This window comes from Ciconia boyciana, chromosome 1 (genome assembly GCF_034638445.1).
Source record: "Ciconia boyciana chromosome 1, ASM3463844v1, whole genome shotgun sequence".
Classification (NCBI taxonomy): Eukaryota; Metazoa; Chordata; class Aves; order Ciconiiformes; family Ciconiidae; genus Ciconia; species Ciconia boyciana.
This window is the reverse complement of record NC_132934.1, coordinates 219,454,693-219,472,480: the sequence shown is the minus strand read 5'-3', so window position 1 is coordinate 219,472,480 and position 17,788 is coordinate 219,454,693. Positions and strand designations below refer to the sequence as shown.

The 17,788-nt window shown below is 73.2% G+C and overlaps 4 protein-coding genes across 5 annotated transcripts; 2 read left to right on the top strand and 2 right to left on the bottom strand.

Annotated features, from left to right (window-relative positions):
• Nucleotides 1–1,347: 1,347 nt before the first annotated feature.
• Nucleotides 1,348–7,459, bottom strand: LAMTOR1 (late endosomal/lysosomal adaptor, MAPK and MTOR activator 1). Its single transcript, XM_072851014.1, has 5 exons — nucleotides 7,301–7,459; nucleotides 4,875–5,020; nucleotides 3,635–3,712; nucleotides 2,980–3,106; nucleotides 1,348–1,973 (listed from the first exon to the last, which is right to left on the bottom strand). The coding sequence occupies exons 1-5, from the start codon at nucleotides 7,340–7,342 to the stop codon at nucleotides 1,881–1,883; spliced, it is 486 nt and encodes a 161-aa protein (XP_072707115.1). The 5' UTR covers nucleotides 7,343–7,459; the 3' UTR covers nucleotides 1,348–1,880.
• A 3,826-nt stretch (nucleotides 7,460–11,285) lies between these two features.
• TOMT (transmembrane O-methyltransferase) lies at nucleotides 11,286–13,238 on the top strand. Its single transcript, XM_072859617.1, has 3 exons — nucleotides 11,286–11,547; nucleotides 12,451–12,647; nucleotides 12,918–13,238. The coding sequence occupies exons 1-3, from the start codon at nucleotides 11,286–11,288 to the stop codon at nucleotides 13,236–13,238; spliced, it is 780 nt and encodes a 259-aa protein (XP_072715718.1).
• Nucleotides 13,239–13,658: 420 nt separating this feature from the next.
• ANAPC15 (anaphase promoting complex subunit 15) lies at nucleotides 13,659–15,326 on the bottom strand. The gene is made up of 4 exons (XM_072851013.1): nucleotides 15,115–15,326; nucleotides 14,405–14,464; nucleotides 14,134–14,271; nucleotides 13,659–13,908 (listed from the first exon to the last, which is right to left on the bottom strand). The coding sequence occupies exons 1-4, from the start codon at nucleotides 15,232–15,234 to the stop codon at nucleotides 13,861–13,863; spliced, it is 366 nt and encodes a 121-aa protein (XP_072707114.1). The 5' UTR covers nucleotides 15,235–15,326; the 3' UTR covers nucleotides 13,659–13,860.
• LOC140646683 (folate receptor gamma-like) lies at nucleotides 15,322–17,735 on the top strand. 2 transcript variants are annotated; one of them, XM_072851012.1, is made up of 5 exons: nucleotides 15,322–15,978; nucleotides 16,202–16,367; nucleotides 16,523–16,711; nucleotides 16,838–16,973; nucleotides 17,302–17,735. In XM_072851012.1, the coding sequence occupies exons 1-5, from the start codon at nucleotides 15,932–15,934 to the stop codon at nucleotides 17,571–17,573; spliced, it is 810 nt and encodes a 269-aa protein (XP_072707113.1). In that variant the 5' UTR covers nucleotides 15,322–15,931; the 3' UTR covers nucleotides 17,574–17,735. The 2 variants fall into 2 exon arrangements, with proteins under 2 accessions (XP_072707113.1, XP_072707112.1); XM_072851011.1 differs by having other exon boundaries at nucleotides 16,199–16,367.
• The last annotated feature ends 53 nt before the right edge of the window (nucleotides 17,736–17,788 follow it).

Below are 17,788 nucleotides of genomic sequence, written 5' to 3'. Positions count from 1 at the left end.
CCGAGGCGACGGCGGCGGGGGGGAGGGGGGCCCTATGGCGGGGGTCGGGACACGCGTGGGGCGGAGGGAAGGGGTCTCCCGCGGGGGTACGGGGACGCATTTGTGGCCCCGGGGGTGCGTGGGGGGTGAGGGGAGCGCAGGGGCTGCGCGCGAGGCCCACGGTGGGGCAGGGGACACGCGTGGGGCCCCGGGGGTGGGGGGGGCGGGCCGGGGGGGCAGCGAGGGCCCGCTCTGCCCCACGGCGGGGGACGCCGCCCCGGGAGGGCGGGGGGGCACGGCCGGACCCCGCTCCCCCGTGGGACCCCCCTGCCCCGCCGGCTCGACCGCCATCGGACACGGACACCCCGTGCCTCAGTTTCCCCGGGGCGCGGGGGGGTCCGCAGGCCCTGCCCTCCCCCTTCCGCGCCCTGCAGAGCCCACACGGGCAACCTGGCCCGGGTGGAGGGGCTAGAGGTAGCCTCAGGAGGGGGGGGGGGGGGGGCCACCCTCACCGGAGAGCCCCTGCGCCCCGCTGAAGCCCCCCAAAAGGGGGGAGGGAGGGACCTGAAAGCCCCCAGGTGCCACCAGCCCCCAAAGCGGCCCCGACCCACCCGCGGGGCCTCACCCCACCTGGGTGGGCCCAGAGGGGTCCTGGGCTCGTCCCCGGCCCCCCCTGCCAGGGGGAGGCAAGGGAGGAGGCGGGGGCCAAGGCTCAGCGTCTGCCTCGAAACCAGCACCCCGAGACCCCTCGCAGGCCCACCCCGGCCTCGGCTGCCTCCCGGGGTGACACTGGGGGTCCCGCTGCCTCCCAGGGACCCCCCTCGCCACCCCCCGGCCCTCCTAGCCACCACGGCCCTGGGAGCGGCCACGGCCGGGGGCTGGCAGGCAGGGCTGGGGGCAGAGGAGGGCTCACGGGGGTCGCTTCTTTACAAAAGGGGACCCCGAGGACCGGCCCCGCAGGGCAAGGCCTGGGCGAGGGGCTGTGCCAAGGGACGGGGATCCCCCGAGAGCGGGGAGAAGCCATGGGGCCACCTCCGACCCCAGGCACCGGGATGGAAGCCCCCCCAGCCTGGTTGCGTGGGGCTGGGAGCCTGGGCACGGCCCCGCCCGGCCCCAAAAGCCTTTGCCAGGAGGAGCCAGGTCCAGTGCGTCCCAGTAACCAACTGGGAAAGCGGAGCGGAGCTCCAGGGGAGCACTGGAGCCCAGCGCAAACCCCCTCACCAGAACAAGGCACATCCCTCTTCCCAAAATCCCTGGAAAGGGGCGGGGGGGGACACGCGTCCCCCCAAAACACACGACGGCACGGCTGCCCCGGCGCTCTCCCACCGCGGCCGGGCCGCGGCCGGCGCAGAACAGAGGAGACGGGCGCCGGATGAACATGGTTTTATCTACCGTGGCCAAAAATAATAATTAAAAAAAAACACAAACCAAACCCAAAACAAAGGTCCAAACATGTAAAAATGAGCGGGGAGGGCGTCAGAAGCCACCAGGTCCCGCGCAGAGCGTCACATCCGCAGCAGCCCGAGCTCCGGCACCGCCTGGCTCCAGCCCGCCTCGACCCGGCACAGCGGTGCCGACCCACGCCGGGCCTCCCCGCGCCGGCGTTCCCTTTGTGGTCATCCCTGCGGCAAGGTGGCGTCCGGCGAAAGGCAGCCCCCGTCCCCAGGGACACCCACCCACCCACCCACCCACCCGGAGGAGAAAGCCTCCGCGCAGCGCCGGGCGTCTCGGCGATTAGTAGGAAACCGGGTGTCTGTACAAGTTCTGTCGCGGCACCGTGGGGAGGGAAGGGAGGGGAAATAAAGACAAAAACAAAAAAAGGGGGGGAAAAAAAGAAAAAAGAAAAAAAAAAAGAGAAAAACAACCCCAAACGGGTGAAGCTGTGGTGCTGCGGGGCAGGCTCAGGGGATGCCAAACTGTACAACCAGTTCTTCTTTGGCGTCGACGCGGATCTGTGAGAGCGCGCTGAAGGCGTAGGCAGCTATCCGGGACACCTGCGGGCACAACCGCGGCAACCGGCGTTAGCGGCGGCTCCGGCAAACGCGGTTATCCCGAAGCAAACATCCCGCCCGCCATCGCTCGGAAGCCGGACGGGGTGGGGGAAGCACCCACCGCCCCGAGCACGGCACCCGCTGACGCCCGCCCCACAGCCCTCCCGCCCTCGGCCGCACCAGCGCGCCCGTAGGACGGCAACGACGCTCCCAAGGAAGGGCCCCTCCGAGCGGGACCCGCGGCCGCTGCCGAGATCCAGGCCGATGCCAGGCTCAGGCCGTGCCCCCCGGGAGGGGGTGATCCTCCGCCGTCCCCCGTGGCCGCCCCGCCGGCAGGGCGGAGGGCTGCGGTGGGACACCAGCCGTGGCGGGACGCCAGCCCATCTCCGTTCGGGAAGGGGTTTCTGGCAGCCCAGGGACAGTCTCCTCTCCCCGCACGCTTCAGTGTTCAAACACCCCGGCCGGGGAGGAAGCACCACGAGCCGCAGCGAGCCCCTGGGTGCTGCGCTGGGCTACGCAAAACACCCCGCTGCCGCAAACGATGCTCTGAAGGGACTGGAAGGCATCCAGAGCCGCTGCCTGTGCCGCCTGCACGCAGTTACCGCGCTAGAAACCCGTGACCGGGCTTCGCCTTCAGCACTAACGAGTCCTTATGGGGCTGCCTGAAACTCGGGATGGTTCTGCATTGGCCACGGCATCGCCCACCGGCACCGTCACTCCCACCTCCACGCTCACGGGAGCCCCGGCACGGCCCGTGGCGTCCGCGCTCCTCTGCCGAGGCCACACCGAGCCGAAGACAGCAAGAGCGGCCGCCAGGACCCGCCCGGGGTCCTCCGGCACGGCCGGGCTGCTACAGACAAGCTGGAGCGGTCGCTGCCGCAGCTGCCAGGGCTCCCGGCACCGCTGCTCCTCCGGGACGAGGACGCTTCAGCCCCCCCCCCCCCCGCCGCATCTCCGCGGAGCACCGAGGGGGCCGGCTGCGGGGCAGAGCTGGCCCCCAGCCCCTCACCTGCTGCAGGTCTGCGAAGGGGACGGGGTCGCTGGCGAGCACTTGGTGCGGTTGGTTGGTCAGAGACGGCAGCAGCGGGAGCTTCTTCCAGTGCGTCAGGTTGTTGCTCAGCATGGCCAGGCGCGTGCTGCGGAGGGGAGAGCGGCGAGGGTCGGCGCCGGCGAGGAGCACGCCAGCCCACCCCGGGGAGCGACGGGACGCGGGGAGACCCAGGCTCGGCAGAAGATGGGTGCCGCACCACCGAGGGGGAACCGCGCCACACCGCTGCCGGCGTCCACCCCTCTTCGCTCCCCGAGGCGGGAGGACGAGGGAGCTTCCAGCTCTCCGACACAGGCGCCTTTCAAGCGGCGGCAATCGCATCCGGCCACCCGCCGTCTGCCTCGAGCGCCGGGCGGGGGGGGGAAACACAGGAGCCCTTTGTGCGCGGCCGCCCTCCCCGAGCCCGTAGCCGGGACGAGGGCTCTGCCGCTGGCCTCACCCAGCAGCGCCGGGGGGGCGGAGGGGAGGAGCGGGGCTGAGCACCAGCTCTCTGCTCCGTGCGGAGTCACCCTCCCAAGGCCAAAACCCCCAGGTCCTGCCCGCTGCCCTCCCGCCCCGCCTGGGGACGTGGCTTTGAGGGGCTGCAAGCGTCCCGAGGGAGCAGGGCAGGGCCCACCTGTACTGCCTGGCCCTGTCCATGTACTCGTGCTGCTCCATGCCCTGGGAATCCGCTGCCGACACGTCGATGATGTTGCTGCGGAGACACAAGACAGCGGGTCCCCGCTGCGGGTTTGTCATTCCTCCCCCCCCCACCCCCAACCCCGAGCCCCCTCAGGCAGACCCAGCACCCTCCGACGAGGGCAGGCAGGGCTTCAGCACCCTCTGGCACCACAAAATGAGCAGCTCGGGGCTGTTACGAAGCCAAACTGGCGGCAGGGCTGCGGCCAGCTGGATAGGAGCGTGCCAGGCTGGAGCGGCTGCTTGCCGGGAGGGAAACGCCAAGGACTGCAACCGGCCCGGGGCAGATGCGGACGGAGGCAGCACGGAGAGCCGGGGGCTTTGGTCCGCAGCCTCCTGTTGCACGGGCTGGCCCGTACCCTGGGGACGTCGGCACACAGCCGCTCGGGGAAGGACGCTCCGCCATGCCGCAAGGGCTGCGAGGATTAAGCGCTTGGCAGATGTCCCGAGAGCCCTGGTACCGGGCCCCGGGCTCAGAGCGGGGCTGGGCACTCGCCCAGGTCTACGCCGCAGCCCAGCTGCACGCCACCCGCACCCAGAGGTGCTCGGGGCTGCCGCGATACCATGTGGGGGACACGCACCGGTTGCCACCAGCCCCTCCGTGCCAGGCAGGGGAGCAGCAGCGTCCTCGAGGAACCCAAAGCCCCCCCCAGCCAGGCTGGGCACAGCCCCCTCCCCACATTGCCCCCGCGCAGACGGGGAGCGGCCTCCCCGGGGCGAACAGAGGGCCCCCCCCCCGCCCCCGGAAGGGAGACGCTGCCCCTCAGTCCCCCTCTCTGCATCCCCAAGGACTCACTCGCTCACCCCAGTTTGGAGCGGGGGGCTCCCCAGCCCCTCCCCTATTCCCAGCCCAGCAGCCAAGGGGTCCCCTCACACCCAGGGTCTCGTCTCTGCGTCCCTGTGGGGCTCAAATCGGGGGGGGGGGGGGCCATCCACAGGCAGCCCAACCCCGAGGCGGGCTGCCAGCGGGAGGCGGGGGGCACTGCCACAGCTCCCCCCTTCCCTCGGCACCTCCGGCCAGGCACGGGCAGAGGGTCCTGGCCAGGCAGACCCCCGGTGAGGCTGCCACGGCACGTGGCCGTGTCCTGCGGTCATCGCCGCTGCCCCAGACGCCCTGCCTGCCCGGCCACGCCACCCGCTGCGCCGCCGTGCCGAGGCGGTTACGGCACGAGGCTTACATGGCCGTTTTGGCGAGGATGGAGGACAGCATGGCCTGCTCGTCGGTGCGCGCCGACGGGAGGTTGTGGTAGCTCTGCTCCGCTCCGTTCAGCACCTTGTTGGGAGGGCTGGCCGCCGGCTCCAGCAGCCGCTTCGTCTCTTCTTCCTGGGGAAAGGGAAGAGGAGAATCAGCCCCGGCTCCCCCGCGCCAGCAGCTTTCACCACACGGGACGGGGCGAGTCTCGCCCTACGCCTGCCGGGAGGGCTCCCCGTCCATCCCGGTGTAACCCCAACACAGCCCCGGCTCCGCCGAGGCGACGGCCAGGCTCCGCTTCCCCAATTCCTTCGCTTTTTCCCAGCCAGAGCCCCCACTGCCACAAAGGGAGCAAGCGCGGCCGAAAGCAGGCAGCGTGCGGCAGCACGCCTGGAGCGGGTAACCCCGCAGGCAGGAGCCCACAGCCCTGCCTGCTCCCCCAGAGGATCCCGATCGCCTGCCTGACGCACCAGCGTCACCCTACCCGAAACCTTGCGGCTAACGAGGACGCGCCCGTCGCATCCCAAACCTGCCTACGCAGCACATACGGCAGCCGCGCCCCCCGCCCGGCGGCCAGAGACCCCCACCAGCCTTTCGCGTCCGCGCCGGCACAGCACGGGGCTCGTCCGGGCCAGGTGAACCCCACCAGCCGCAGCCCAGGGGCACCGCGGGGTGGGGGGTGCCTGGAGGAGGCTTTCAGAAGGAGCGGAGCCGTGGGGCACATCCCCCCTCCCTCAGCTCCGGGGGTGCAGAGCCCCCAGCCGTGGCTCGGGCCTTAATCCTCCGGCTTGGCCCAGGAGCGACGCCAGGGGCCGGGAGAGGAGCCTGGCAGGGAGCCAACGGGCACGAGCACCCGGGAGAGCGGGACGCCCAGCCTGTGACCCAGGGCGAGCCCGGGAGCGCGGTCACCCCTCCGCACGCCCCGTGGGTGACATCTCCACAGCTCCTCCCTGGCCAGCAGCCCCCTCTCCGCTTCCTTCTGCCGGGAAACGCCGCTGCGATCCTCCAGCCCAGGGCCCTTCCCCTTCCCCGCAGCACCCGCGGGAGCACGACGGCTCGGCCGCGGGCCGGGCTGCCCCGGGGACGAGCTGTCACAGCCCCGCTCCCCGGCAGGGACACGGGGACAGGCTGCCCACACCGCGGCCGTGGATTAAGTTTCTGCGGCACAGGCGACGGCCCCGATTTTGCACCGGCCCCCCGCGCTGCTCAGCAAGAGGTGGCAGCGGGGACGGTCGCTCCGTCCCAGGAAGGAAAAACTGGCACCGCGGCTGTCAGGGGCCCTGGGCTTACACCTGCACCGGGACGGGGTCTGCGGGGTGGGGGGCTCGTCTTGCACGATCCGCCAAGCCCCCTCCTCCTGCCAGGCAGGGCCGGGAACGCCGGAACAAGTCCGGCAGCGGGAGAACCGCAAGGCAAAAGGGAGGGTAAGAAGGTCGGGGGCAACAGCCGCTCTCTGGGGCTGTTCTAGGAGAGGAGCCAGCCCCAGGTCTGCAGGGCCAGCGGGGCGGCTGGCACTAGCCGGGCGGACGAGCGGCCACGGGAAGAAATGAGCCGCCCCGAATTTGCCAGGGTGGGGGGCAACGCCACAGCCGATTCCCCGGGGATTCTGGCAGCGGAAATAACGACACGGAGGCAGCGTCAGGCACGGCGGCGAGGGTCCGGCAGCACCGGGGGAACGGCCCCACGGTCCCGGGGTCCATCGGGTTTCTCTGGGGACGGCCACCTGCGGCTCCAAAGCCACAGGACCCTGGCACCAAGGCCCCACGGCGGCAGCTCGTGGCTGCCCCGCACCGGAGGGGGGGGGGGTCGGGCCGGGGTTACCGGCTGCCCCGTCCCCTCCCAGCACGGCCTCAACCGGCACCACGCCAGCGGCCTGGACGGGAACTGCGGGGTGCGGCCGGAGCAGACCGGGGCCGAGGCAGCAGCAGGGCCGGACCCCCCCCGAAACACCGGGGGGGCACCGGCAGGAGCGAGAGGGGAGCGGGGCCCGGCGGCCGGGCCGGCAGGCAGAGGCACCGCCGCTGTCACGGTGCCGGCGGGGCTGCCCAGGCCAGCGCCTGGCCCCGGGAAGGGGACGGAAGGGAAGGGAAGGGAAGGGAAGCGGCGCTGCCCGCGGACCCCCCCCACCCCGGAGAGGGCGGGCGGGCAGGCACCCGCCCTTCGCCGCCCCGGCAGGGAGAGCCGCCCCCCCCCACCCCCCCCGCCCAGGCCGCCGCCGCCCCGGGAGGAGAGGCCCTCCGCGCCGGCAGAGGGGCCGAGGCCTCGGCGCGGGGCGCGGGCAGGCCGCCCCCCACGGCGGGGCCGCCCCCCACGGCGGGGCCGCGTCGGCCGGGCCCGGGCCGCGCCCCCAGCCCGCAGGGCCCCGGGCTCCCCCCGGGCCCCGGGCTCCCCCCCCCCGGCGCCGGGGCCCACCTGGTCGGAGGCCTCGGCCTCGCTGCTGTAGCAGCAGCCCATGGCGAGGCGCAGCAGGGCCGGGCCGGGCGCGGCGCCGCTACGGTGTCCGGCAGGGGCCCCGCCGCCCCGGTCACGTGAGCGCCGGGGGGGCGGAGCCGCGCCCCTCCCCCCGCCGCCGCCGCCTGCCCCGTGACCCGCCATCCCGTCACGTGGGCGGAGGCAGCCAATGGGAAGGGAAGGGCCCCGCTTCCTCCCCGCCCCGCCTCAAGGCGCCGCCGTCACGTGCAGGGGAGCCAATCAGCGGCGCCGAACGGGGCGGGGGAGGGGAGGGGGGAAGCGGGGAGCGCGCGCCGGCCCCGCCCTTGCACCGCGCCGCTCCCTCCGCTGGGAGCGCGCGAGCTGCGTCACGGGAGCGGCGGGGGGCGGCGCCGGCGCGCGGGCTGCGTCACGCGGGCGGGGGCCACGCGCGTGCGCGTCTGCGGCCAGGGGGCGTCCGCACGCGCGAGCGCCCGGATGGGGCGGGGCGGGAGCCCCCGTGACAGCGGTGACACCGACCGGTGACAGCAACCGGTGACAGCAGTGACACCAGTGACAGCAACCAGTGACACCAGTGACAGCAGTGGTACCAGTGACATCAACCAGTGACACCAACCGGTGACAGCAACCGGTGACAGCAGTGGCACCAGTGACAGCAGTGACACCAGTGGCACCAGTGACATCAACCAGTGACACCGACCGGTGACACCAACCAGTGACACCAGTGACAGCAGTGCTCCCAGTGACACCAGTGACACTGGTGACAGCAGTGCTCCCAGTACTCCCAGTGACACCAACCAGTGACACCAGTGGCACCAGTGACATCAACCAGTGACACCAGTGACAGCAGTGCTCCCAGTACTGCCAGTGACACCAACCAGTGACACCAGTGACACCAGTGACACCAGTGACATCAACCAGTGACACCAACCGGTGACACCAACCAGTGACACCAACCAGTGACACCAGTGACACCAGTGACACCAGTGACACCAGTGACACTGGTGACAGCAGTGCTCCCAGTACTCCCAGTGACACCAACCAGTGACACCAGTGACAGCAGTGCTCCAGTGCTCCCAGTACTCCCAGTGCCCCTGTACCTCCCATGCTCCCAGTGCCCCCAGCGCTCCCAGTGCCCCCGGTGCTCCCAGTGTCCCCAACACCCCCAGTGCCCCCAACAGCCCCAATGCTCCCAGCGCTCCCAGTGCCCCCAACACCCCCAGTGCTCCCAGTGCTCCCAGTGCCCCCAACAGCCCCAATGCTCCCAGCGCTCCCAGTGCCCCCGACAGCCCCAGCGCCCCCAGTGCTCCCAGCGCTCCCAGTGCAGGGGGACTCTCCGGGGGGCCCACGGCCACTCCAGCTGACCCGGGCCACGGGTGGGGCGGCCGCGTGGGACGGGAACGGGGCAGCCCGGCCCCACGGGGGGACCCACGGGGCGCCCGGCGCGGAGGAGCCGGCAGCCCGGGGGGGTGGGGAAACTGAGGCACGGCCGGGGCGGGGCGGGGGCCGTGCTGGGAGCCCTGCCTGCACTTGGCTGCCTGCGCTTCGCTGCCTGCCCGCACTTTGCTGCCCGCACTTTGCTGCCCGCCCAGCCACAGCCCTTCGGGACAGCTCCGGCGCCTCGGGCTCTGCCCGGCCCCGCAGCCCCCTGCCCGCACCCCCGCGCAGGCAGCACCGTGCCGGGCCCCCCCGTTCTGCCCGCCGGGCCCTGCCTGCGCTGCCTGCAGCCCCCTGGGGCAGCCGGGCAGGGGCTTCTGGAGAAGGTCTGCTGCCGGGACCTCGGTGGGTGCCCTGAGCCCCCCAGGCCCTGAGCCCCCCAAACCATCTGAGCCCCCCGAGCCCTGAGTCCCCTGAGTCCCCAAACCCTGAGCCCCCCAAACCGTCTGAGCCCCCTGAGCCCCCCAAGCCCCCTGAGCCCTCCGAACCCCCTGAGCCTTGACGTCCCTGCGCCCCCAATCCCCCGCGCCTCCCAAGCCCCCCTGAACCCTCTGAGCCCCCAAACCCTGAGCCCCGAGCCCCCAAACTGTCTGAGCCCCCCAAGCCCTGAGACCCCTGAGGCCCCAAACCCTGAGCCCCCAAACCCTGAACCCTGAGCCCCCAAACTGTCTGAGCCCCCCAAGCCCTGAGCCCCGAGCCCCCAAACCATCTGAGCCCCCGAGCCCTGAGCCCCCAAGCCCCCTGAGCCCTCCGAACGCCCTGAGCCTTGACGTCCCTGCGCCCCAATCCCCTGCGCCTCCCAAGCCCCCTGAACCCTCTGAGCCCCCGAGCCCTGAGCCCCCAAGCCCGAGGACTTCCCCTCCCCCTGCCGCCCCCTGCAGGTTTGGGCATCCCGCCTTGGGGGGGGCCAAGCTGAGCCCCCTTCCTCCGGCCCCGATCCTGCCCGCAGCTCCCCGCTGCCTGTGCGGGCAGCATTGCCAGTGCCGGGGGACCCCGCTGGCCAGCCCCCAGCACCCCCTGCCCCGTGCCCACCCCCGCCATGGGGACCCCCGGCGTGGGGACCCCCGCGTCTCCCCTTGGCCGTGTGCCACTCCGTGCGTGGAAAATGCGGGGTGCAGAGCGGGTGCCCGCCCCGGGCCCCACGCCGGGGGTCCCGCCTGCCCTGCAGCCCCGGACCCCCCCCGCCCCCCCCGACAAGTGACCCCCCCAGGAGCCCTCCCGGCTCTGCCGCCGCAAGGCCCCACCGGCGTGTGGCCCCCGGTGCAAGGGGACGAGGAGGGGGGCGGCTGCCACCCCGGAGCCTGGCGCTGGGTGACACGGGTGGCGGGGACATCCCTGCCCGCAGCCCCGCCGGCACCGGGGACCACGGCGCGATGGCTCGCTCCGGCCTCACCGCGCGGCCTCCGGGGAGGCGGGGGGCCGGGGGAATCTGGGGGGCCGTCGGAGGGGCGATGCCCTTCGCCCTGCCCTCCCGCGCCATCTCGCAGGTGCCCGCGGCGTCGCCGGGCACAGGAGCGGCTTCCCGGGGGCTGCCGGCCCCCGCCCCGGGCCCATCGCTGCGATGAGAGCGTGGGTGCTCAGCCCGGCGGGACGTCGCCCCTCGCTCCGGCTGTGCGGGGACCGAGGCCCCGCGGTGCCGGGTGGGGGACGCGCCGGGGGGGTCCGTGGGGCTTGGGGATCCCTGGGGCCAGGCGCCTTCCCCGGGGCGGCCGGGGGTCCCCGAGGGACACTGCCCCCAGCCCTGCCCCAGCGTCCGCCCCTCGCCCCCCAACCCTGCGTCCTTCCCCCCCGGTCCCGCACCCGCCAGGCTCTGCTCCCCCAGCCCGTGAGGGGACCCCAGCCCCAGGGCCACCCCCCAGCCCCAGCCTGGCTCCGTCCCTGTCCCCAGCCCCACTCAGCCCGGTCACCGGTAACCGGAGCCGGTGCCGGCTGCAGCTAAGGTGACACCATCAATAATTGAGCGGGCAGCAGGGCTTGGCACCGCTCGGGGCCACGCAGGCCTGCCTGCTGCCTGCCTGCCGCCTGCCTGCCGCCTGCCTGCCGCCTGCCTGCCGCGTGGGGACAGGTAGGTGCCACCCCCGCGGCCCTGTCCCCCCTGGGCTGCGGCTGGGGACCCCCAACAGCCCCGGCTGTGGGGTGCAGCGCGGGGCGTGGAGCACAGGATATGGGGCGCGGGGACAGCAAAGCTGGGACGAGGGGGGTGTGAAGGGCTGTGGCCCCCCTCCCCCCCCCCCCGAGCAGCCCCACAGCCCGGCCCCCCGCGACACCAGCCCCGCAGAGGGGGGGTCCCCGGCACCCCCAGAGCACCCCAGGGTGCCCCCGCCCGGCTCCGGCCACAGCCCTGCAGCCCCGGGGCCGGGCAAACCGTGCCGGCAGCGCCGGAGCCCAGGGAGAGGCGCTTCCCGGGGGGGTGCAGAGCACGGCCAGCTCGTGGCACGGGTGGAGCTGCGGGGCCGGCACCCTGGGAGGACCCCCCCCACGCCAGCATCCCCCGTGGGGGGGGCCCTTCCCACAGCCCCAGCCCCCCGCGATGGTGTCGCCGGCAATCGCCCTGGCCTTCCTCCCCTTCCTCGTCACCCTGCTGATCCGCTACCGGCACTACCTGGTGCTGCTGTACCGGGCGGTGCTGGTGGGCTGGCTGCGGGACCGGCTCACCGGCGTCCCGCGGGAGCAGCGCGCCTTCCAGTACCTGCTGGCCCACGCCATCCCCGGCGACCCCCGGCACCTCCTGCAGACCTTCGACCAGTGGTGCTACCGCTGCGAGCACCTCAGCAGCGTGGGGCCGGTCAAAGGTGAGCGCGACCCTCGCCCGTCTGCGCCGCGGGGGTCCCGGCACCGTTAGTAAGGCCACGGCACCAATGGCGTGGCCGTGGCACCACCAGCGCAGCCATGGCACTGTCGGTGTGGCCATGGCACCATTGACGTGGCCATGACGCTGCTGGCGTGGCCGTGGCACCATTGGCACGGCCATGGCACCATTGGTGTGGCCATGACATCGTTGGCACGACCGTGACGCCGTTGGCGTGGCTGTGGCACCATTGGTGTGGCCGTGGCACCGTTGGCGAGGCCACGGACTCACTGGTACAGCCATGGCACCATCAGCGCAGCCATGGCACTGTTGGCATGGCCATGACACCATTGACATGGCTGTGACACTGTTGGTGTGGCCGTGGCACCATTGGCATGGCCACGGCATCGTTGGCACAACCGTGACGCCATTGGTGTGGCTGTGGCACCATTGGCACAACCGTGGCACCATTGGTGTGGCCATGGCACCATTGACATGGTTGTGACGCTGTTGGTGTGGCCGTGGCACCATTGGCATGGCCGTGACAGCGCTGGTGTGGCTGTGGCACCATTGGTGCGGCCATGGCACTGCTGGTGTGCCCATAGCGTCGTTGGCACAGCTGTGGCACTGTTGATATGGGCCGCGGCACTGCCGGCGCAGCCGCGGCGCCATTGTCAGGGCTTGGCAGCCCCAGCGCGGCTGGGGACACAGGACGGGCGTCTTGGCAAGGGCGGGCTGGGGACACGGGGAGCTTTGGCACGGCCGTTCACCTCCCCCTCGCCGTGCCGTGCCGCGTCCCCTGCCCCCCTTGGCGCCGGGGAACCAGCTGGCACCCTCCCCCTGCCCGGGAAGGGGGGGGGCGGTGGGGGTGCAGCCCCCCGGCGCTGAGGGCTCTGGGCCGCGGCAGGGAGGATCGTGGAGCGGCTGCTGCAGGAGCGGGCGCCGCTGCGGGTGCTGGAGCTGGGCACCTACTGCGGCTACGGCACGGTGCTGCTGGCGCAGGGGCTGCCCCCGGGCGGCCGCCTTTACACCGTGGAGGTGGACCCCCGCCACGCCGCCGTGGCCGAGAAGGTCATCCGCCTGGCCGGCTTCGACGAGCAGACGGTGAGCACCGGGCCCGGGCGGCGGGACGGGGCGGGAAAGCCCAGCTCTTCCCCCCCGCCGCTGCCGGGGGGACCCTTCCCTTCCCCGGCACCTCGCCCCCCTCTCCCAGCCCGCGCCCGCTGCCGGGCGGGCTAGCGGGGAAGGGAAAGGCCGGCTCCTTTCCCCTGCCGGTCCCTCGGGGCCGCTTGCTCCCCGAGGCCCCGTGGGGTGCGGGTTGGCACCCCGGTACCCCAGCCCAGGGGCTGAGGGGGGTGGGGGGGTCCGGCGCAGGTGGAGCTGATCGTGGGCCCCTCGGAGGAGGTGATCCCCCGGCTGCGGGAGAAGCACGGCCTGCCGAGGGCCGACTTCGTCTTCATGGATCACTGGAAGCGCTGCTACCTGCGGGACCTGCGGCTGCTGGAGAGCCACCAGCTGCTGGCCGAGGGGGCCACCGTCCTGGCCGACAACGTCCTCTTCCCCGGGGCGCCCCACTTCCTGCAGTACGCCAAAACTTGCGGCAAATACCGCTGCAAGGTGCACCGCGCCAGCCTGGAGTACTTCCGCGCCATCCCCGACGGCATCGCCGAGCTCCGCTACACCGGGAACTGCTGAGCCGGGCCGGGGAGCGCCGGGTCGCTGCCGAAGCACGCTTGGCTGTAAACACGGGCTCTGGAGGAAACGCGGTGGCTGCTGTGGTCTGTGGCGGAGCACGGCGGTGGGAGCAGGCGGAAAGAGGGGGTCTCGCTCCCCGTACGGCTCCCGCCCCAGCCGCTGCCCCCCGCGGCCGCGCAGGAAGGTCCGCGTGAGACGCCGGGGAAGCGCGGCAGAGAGCCCGGCTCTCCCCGGCAGGCGCAGACCCCCCCTCACCCGAGGGGCATCCCCGCGGCTCCCAGCGCCCGCCCCGGCGTGCCTCGGGCGCCAGAGTCGGGGGCTGGTTTCTTGAGAACTTGAGTTTATTAGAAAAGACACCGCACCCCCGCCGTGCCGGGCAGAGCCGTGCCCTCCCCGGCGCTGCCCCGGCAGCCGCAGCGGCTCTCCGGCCCCCCGGGCGGCTTCACCCCGAGCCCCCCTTGCCCCACGCAGCCCCCGCGGCAGGAGGAGCTTCACCAAACAGCACCCCAGGGCCCCCGAGCCGCGGTGGGCGAGGGCTCTGCCCCCCGAGCCATGGTGGGCGAGGGCTCTGCCCCAGCCTCCTCCCGTCCCCAGGCTCCGGCCTGGCGAGGCCCCGGCAGAATCAGATCATCCACTGGTCCTGATCCTGCTCCGCCCCCTCCATGTCCACCTGGGGAGGGGAAAGGTTTGAGGACCCCCCCCACCCCGAGCGGGGGCCAGGCTGTTCCCCAGAGCCGGCCCTTCCCTCTCCTCCCGAAGGCAGGGAGACGCGGAGAGGGACCCGGCAGAGGGGGGAGGAGAGCAGAGCCCCCCCGGGGTTCACCCTCAGGCCCCCCCCGCGCCGCACGCGGTGGGGCCGAGCCCCTGGCCGGCACCCCCAGCCCCGGCTATTTACCTCATTGATCTCCCCGTCATCGGGAGACTCGTTATAATCGTTCATCTCGTCCATATCCTGCATGTCCTCGTCGTCCTCCGAGTCCTCTTCGCTGTCTTCGTCGTCCTCGTCGTCCTCCTCCTCCTCCTCGTCGTAATGCTGCCGATACAACAGCTCCAGCGCCCCGCCAGCCCCTCAGCCCCCCTCCGTGCCCCACTCCCGCCGCTCCCCCCCCCCCATCCCGCGTGGGTAGGGCCGTGGGACCCCCGCCCCACCACAGCACTGCACCCACCTCGGACGCCGGCTTTCCGATGGGCACCAGGTTGTTGTCCTTCTCCGCTATGCTCTGCAGCTGGGGAGGGAAGAGAAAGGGGAGGCGGGTGAGCACCCCGACAGCTCCGCGACACCCCCCCCCCCCCGCGGCAAACCGGCCCTTCCCACCCGGCCACCGGCCCCCCCGTGCCGCTCCTCGCCGCGGCGAGCCCGGCCGGCAGCTGCCGGAGGAGCCCCCTGCCCACGGCATCCCCCCGCCCGGCCCAGGGCGACGGGCAAGAGCGGCTGCGGGCAGCTGCCTGCGCTCCCCGAGCAGGGCCCGGACACGGAGCTATCTCTTTTTTTAACCAAAAAACAGACTAGAGACTAACCCCACCGGGCGGCATGCGCACAGCCCAACGCCAGGTAATTACAGCTCGATTAGAGCCCTCCCCCCCGGAGGGACCCAGAGGCTCCCGCAGCGCTCGTCAGCGCCGGGAGCGCTGTAATTACACCAGCCCCACCCCCGAGATTCCGGGGCTTGGGCGTTTTAACCGAGGAGATGCCTCTCCCCCGCGCCCGGGGGCCGCCCCGGGGCCGCGGCACCGGACCGCGCTCCCGGGGCGGGCTGCTCGGGGGCTCCCGGGACGGGAAGGGTAATTAATTAATCCCCGGAGCAGCCTCCGCTCAGCACCGGCGCGTTGAAGGGCACCGGCCGCCCCCGCCGGGCCCGCTCCCCGCGGGGCCCACCCAGGCCTGGTGCTGCTGCTCCTGCTGCTGCAGCTCGGTCTCGTCCACGCAGGGCCGGTCGAGGTTGAACCACAGGGCCTCGGTGACGCGGGGCAGCAGCGAGGGGAACAGCGTGGACATGGCACGGGGGGGCGCGGGACACCGGCAGCGGGACCGGCCGCCGCCGCCCCGGAAGTACAACCCGGCCCGCGCCCCACCGGAAGCACTTCTCCCAGCACGGAGCATGCGCGGAGGGATGGGCGCGCCCGGCGAGGCCACGCCCGCAGGGAGGGGAGGAGTAGGGGCGGGGCCGTGCGCGGCGGGGGCGTGGCGAGGGGCGTGGCGGCGAGGCCTGATTGACAGCTCCCCCTCCAGCGCGTCCGAGCCCGGGGACCGGCCCCGGCGGGGGCTTCCGCGACCCCCGGGACATCCGTGACCCGTGGGGGGGGGCGGGGGGGGTGACCCCCCCCCGGGGCGTCTGTGACCCCACGGGGGTACCCGCCCCCCCGGGGGCATCTCTCCCCCCCCTCCCACGGGTGTCCGTGGGGACCCCGCGGTGCCGGGGGGGCCCGATCCTGCCCCTCGTGATGCCGTCGGGGCGTGGGGCCACCCCCGCCCCCCCCACGGGAGGGAAGGACAAACAGCCCCGCGTGGATTTTGGCCGGCGCTGGCCCCAGCCCGGCGCCGGGAGGACCGGTCCCGGCTCCACGCAGGGCCGGGGCGGGCGCGGGGGGGTCAACCCAGGACACGCCGGGGCCCGGCCCACCCGCGCCCAACCCGCCGTGCCCCGCGCACGGGGATCGGTGGCCAAGGGTTGCGCCGCGCCGCGACCTTTGAGATGAGCCACGCTCGCCCGGTGGCAACCGGAGCCCGGCCCCCCCCCGGGTAAGAGCCCCGAGCCCCGCCGGGGGTCCCGCGGCCCAGCCCTGACCCCTCGCCGGGGGTCCCGGCTAAGAGCTGGCGGTGACCGCGTGCCACCGGGCTCCCACGTGCCGCGTGGGGGACTTTGTCCCCCACCGCTACCGTGTCCCCTCGGGGACGGGTGACGGTGCTCCGGCCGGGGAGCCTGGGTGCCACCGTCCTGACCCCCCCCCGTCGTTGCCAGCAGGACGATGGCGGCTGCGCGGACGCTGCTGCTGGTGCTGCTGGCCTGGCCGGCCGCCGCCGCCGCCGCCGCCACCGTGGCGGCGGCACGGGACTCGCTGCTCAACGTCTGCATGGACGCCAAGCACCACAAAACGCGGCCCGGCCCCGAGGGGCAGCTCTACGGGCAGGTAGGGTCCTCGCACCGGCATCGCCCACCGTGGGGTCACCGGGCCTGACCCCGGCGGCGTCTCCGTCACCCGGTGCCGGTGCTTTCCCCGGCCCCCGCCCCGTGTCGGGGAGCACCGGTGGGTCGCGGCCGAGCGTCGGCTGAGCCCCGGTGCAGTGTGTCCTGTGGAAGGAGAACGCCTGCTGCACCGCCAACACCAGTTTGGAGGCTCACCAGGACCAGTCCTACCTGTACAACTTCAACTGGGACCACTGCGGGGCCATGCCGGAGAAGTGCAAGCGTCACTTCATCCAGGACACGTGTCTCTACGAGTGCTCCCCCAACCTGGGGCCCTGGATCGAGCAGGTGGGTGCAGGCCCCCCCCCCCGCCTTTCCCAGCACCAGCACCCCCCACACACACACCTGCTGGAGGACTGGGAGCTCCCCGGGCTGAACTGGGCTGAACTGGGCTGAAGCGGGGTGCCGCCGCAGACGGACACCAGCTGGCGTAAGGAGCGGATCCTGCACGTGCCGCTGTGCCGGGAGGACTGCGAGCAGTGGTGGGAGGACTGCCAGGACGCCGTCACCTGCAAGGTCAACTGGCACAAGGGCTGGAACTGGACCACAGGTGAGTGGGGGGGTGCGGGGACCCCCCCCCCACACCCCCCACCACGGCTGGACCCCGCTGTGGGTCCCCGGTCACCCCCCCGTCTCGCCGCAGGGGAGGCGGCCGCGTCCCCCCTCCTCGGTGGCTGCGAGCGGGTCTGGGGGTGCGCGAGGGTCCCCGTGGGGTGGGGGGTGCTGGCAGCGGGGTGGGGGTCCCCCAGGGTCAAACCCGCCCCGGCAAAGGCAGCGGGAGCCGGCAGGACCCCGATACTCCCCCAGACGCAGGGGAACGACACCCCCCCCGCGTCCCGAAGACCCCCCCTCCTCTGACACCCACCCCCCTCCCCCAGGCACCAACCAGTGTCCCCGGGGTGCCATGTGCCAGAAGTTCAAGTTCGTCTTCCCCACGGCCGCCGACCTCTGCGAGCAGGTCTGGTCCCACTCCTACCGCTACACCCTCCACCGCCGCGGCAGCGGCCGCTGCATCCAGATGTGGTTCGACCCCGCGCAGGGGAACCCCAACGTCGCCGTGGCCCGCTATTACGCCCTCGGCGCTGCCGCCGGCCCCCCGCTCCCCGTCCTGCTGGCCCTGCTGCCCCCCGCCCTCCTGGCCCTGCTCTGAGCGGGGGGGAGCTGCGGGCAGGAGCGGGCAGCGGGTGGGCGGGGGGAGGGGGGGGTCCAGGCTGCCCTGGGTCCCCCCCGGGGGATGTCCCCAAGCTGCACAGGCCGCTGGCGTGTCCCTGTCCCTGTCCCCCCCCCCGGCATGTGGCTGGTGAATAAACACTCCTGCCCTGCTCGGTGTCGGGGTGCCGTGGGGCTGGGGGAGGCGGGATGGGT

Excerpts from the sequence above, each read along its gene's own strand:
- LAMTOR1 (XM_072851014.1), bottom strand. The coding sequence starts at position 7,342 with ATGGGCTGCTGCTACAGCAGCGAGGCCGAGGCCTCCGACCAG. Across the intron at positions 3,107-3,634 it reads GACAGGGCCAGGCAGTACAG|CACGCGCCTGGCCATGCTGA; the intron begins GTGGGCCCTGCC and ends TCCCCTCCGCAG. Across the intron at positions 1,974-2,979 it reads CCTTCGCAGACCTGCAGCAG|GTGTCCCGGATAGCTGCCTA; the intron begins GTGAGGGGCTGG and ends TTGTGCCCGCAG.
- ANAPC15 (XM_072851013.1), bottom strand. The coding sequence starts at position 15,234 with ATGTCCACGCTGTTCCCCTCGCTGCTGCCCCGCGTCACCGAGGCCCTG. Across the intron at positions 14,272-14,404 it reads TCGGAAAGCCGGCGTCCGAG|CATTACGACGAGGAGGAGGA; the intron begins GTGGGTGCAGTG and ends TTGTATCGGCAG. Across the intron at positions 13,909-14,133 it reads ATGACGGGGAGATCAATGAG|GTGGACATGGAGGGGGCGGA; the intron begins GTAAATAGCCGG and ends TCCCCTCCCCAG.
- LOC140646683 (XM_072851011.1), top strand. The coding sequence starts at position 15,932 with ATGAGCCACGCTCGCCCGGTGGCAACCGGAGCCCGGCCCCCCCCCGG. Across the intron at positions 16,712-16,837 it reads TGGGGCCCTGGATCGAGCAG|ACGGACACCAGCTGGCGTAA; the intron begins GTGGGTGCAGGC and ends GTGCCGCCGCAG. Across the intron at positions 16,974-17,301 it reads GGGCTGGAACTGGACCACAG|GCACCAACCAGTGTCCCCGG; the intron begins GTGAGTGGGGGG and ends CCCCTCCCCCAG.
- TOMT (XM_072859617.1), top strand. The coding sequence starts at position 11,286 with ATGGTGTCGCCGGCAATCGCCCTGGCCTTCCTCCCCTTCCTCGTCACC. Across the intron at positions 11,548-12,450 it reads CAGCGTGGGGCCGGTCAAAG|GGAGGATCGTGGAGCGGCTG; the intron begins GTGAGCGCGACC and ends GGGCCGCGGCAG. Across the intron at positions 12,648-12,917 it reads CCGGCTTCGACGAGCAGACG|GTGGAGCTGATCGTGGGCCC; the intron begins GTGAGCACCGGG and ends GGTCCGGCGCAG.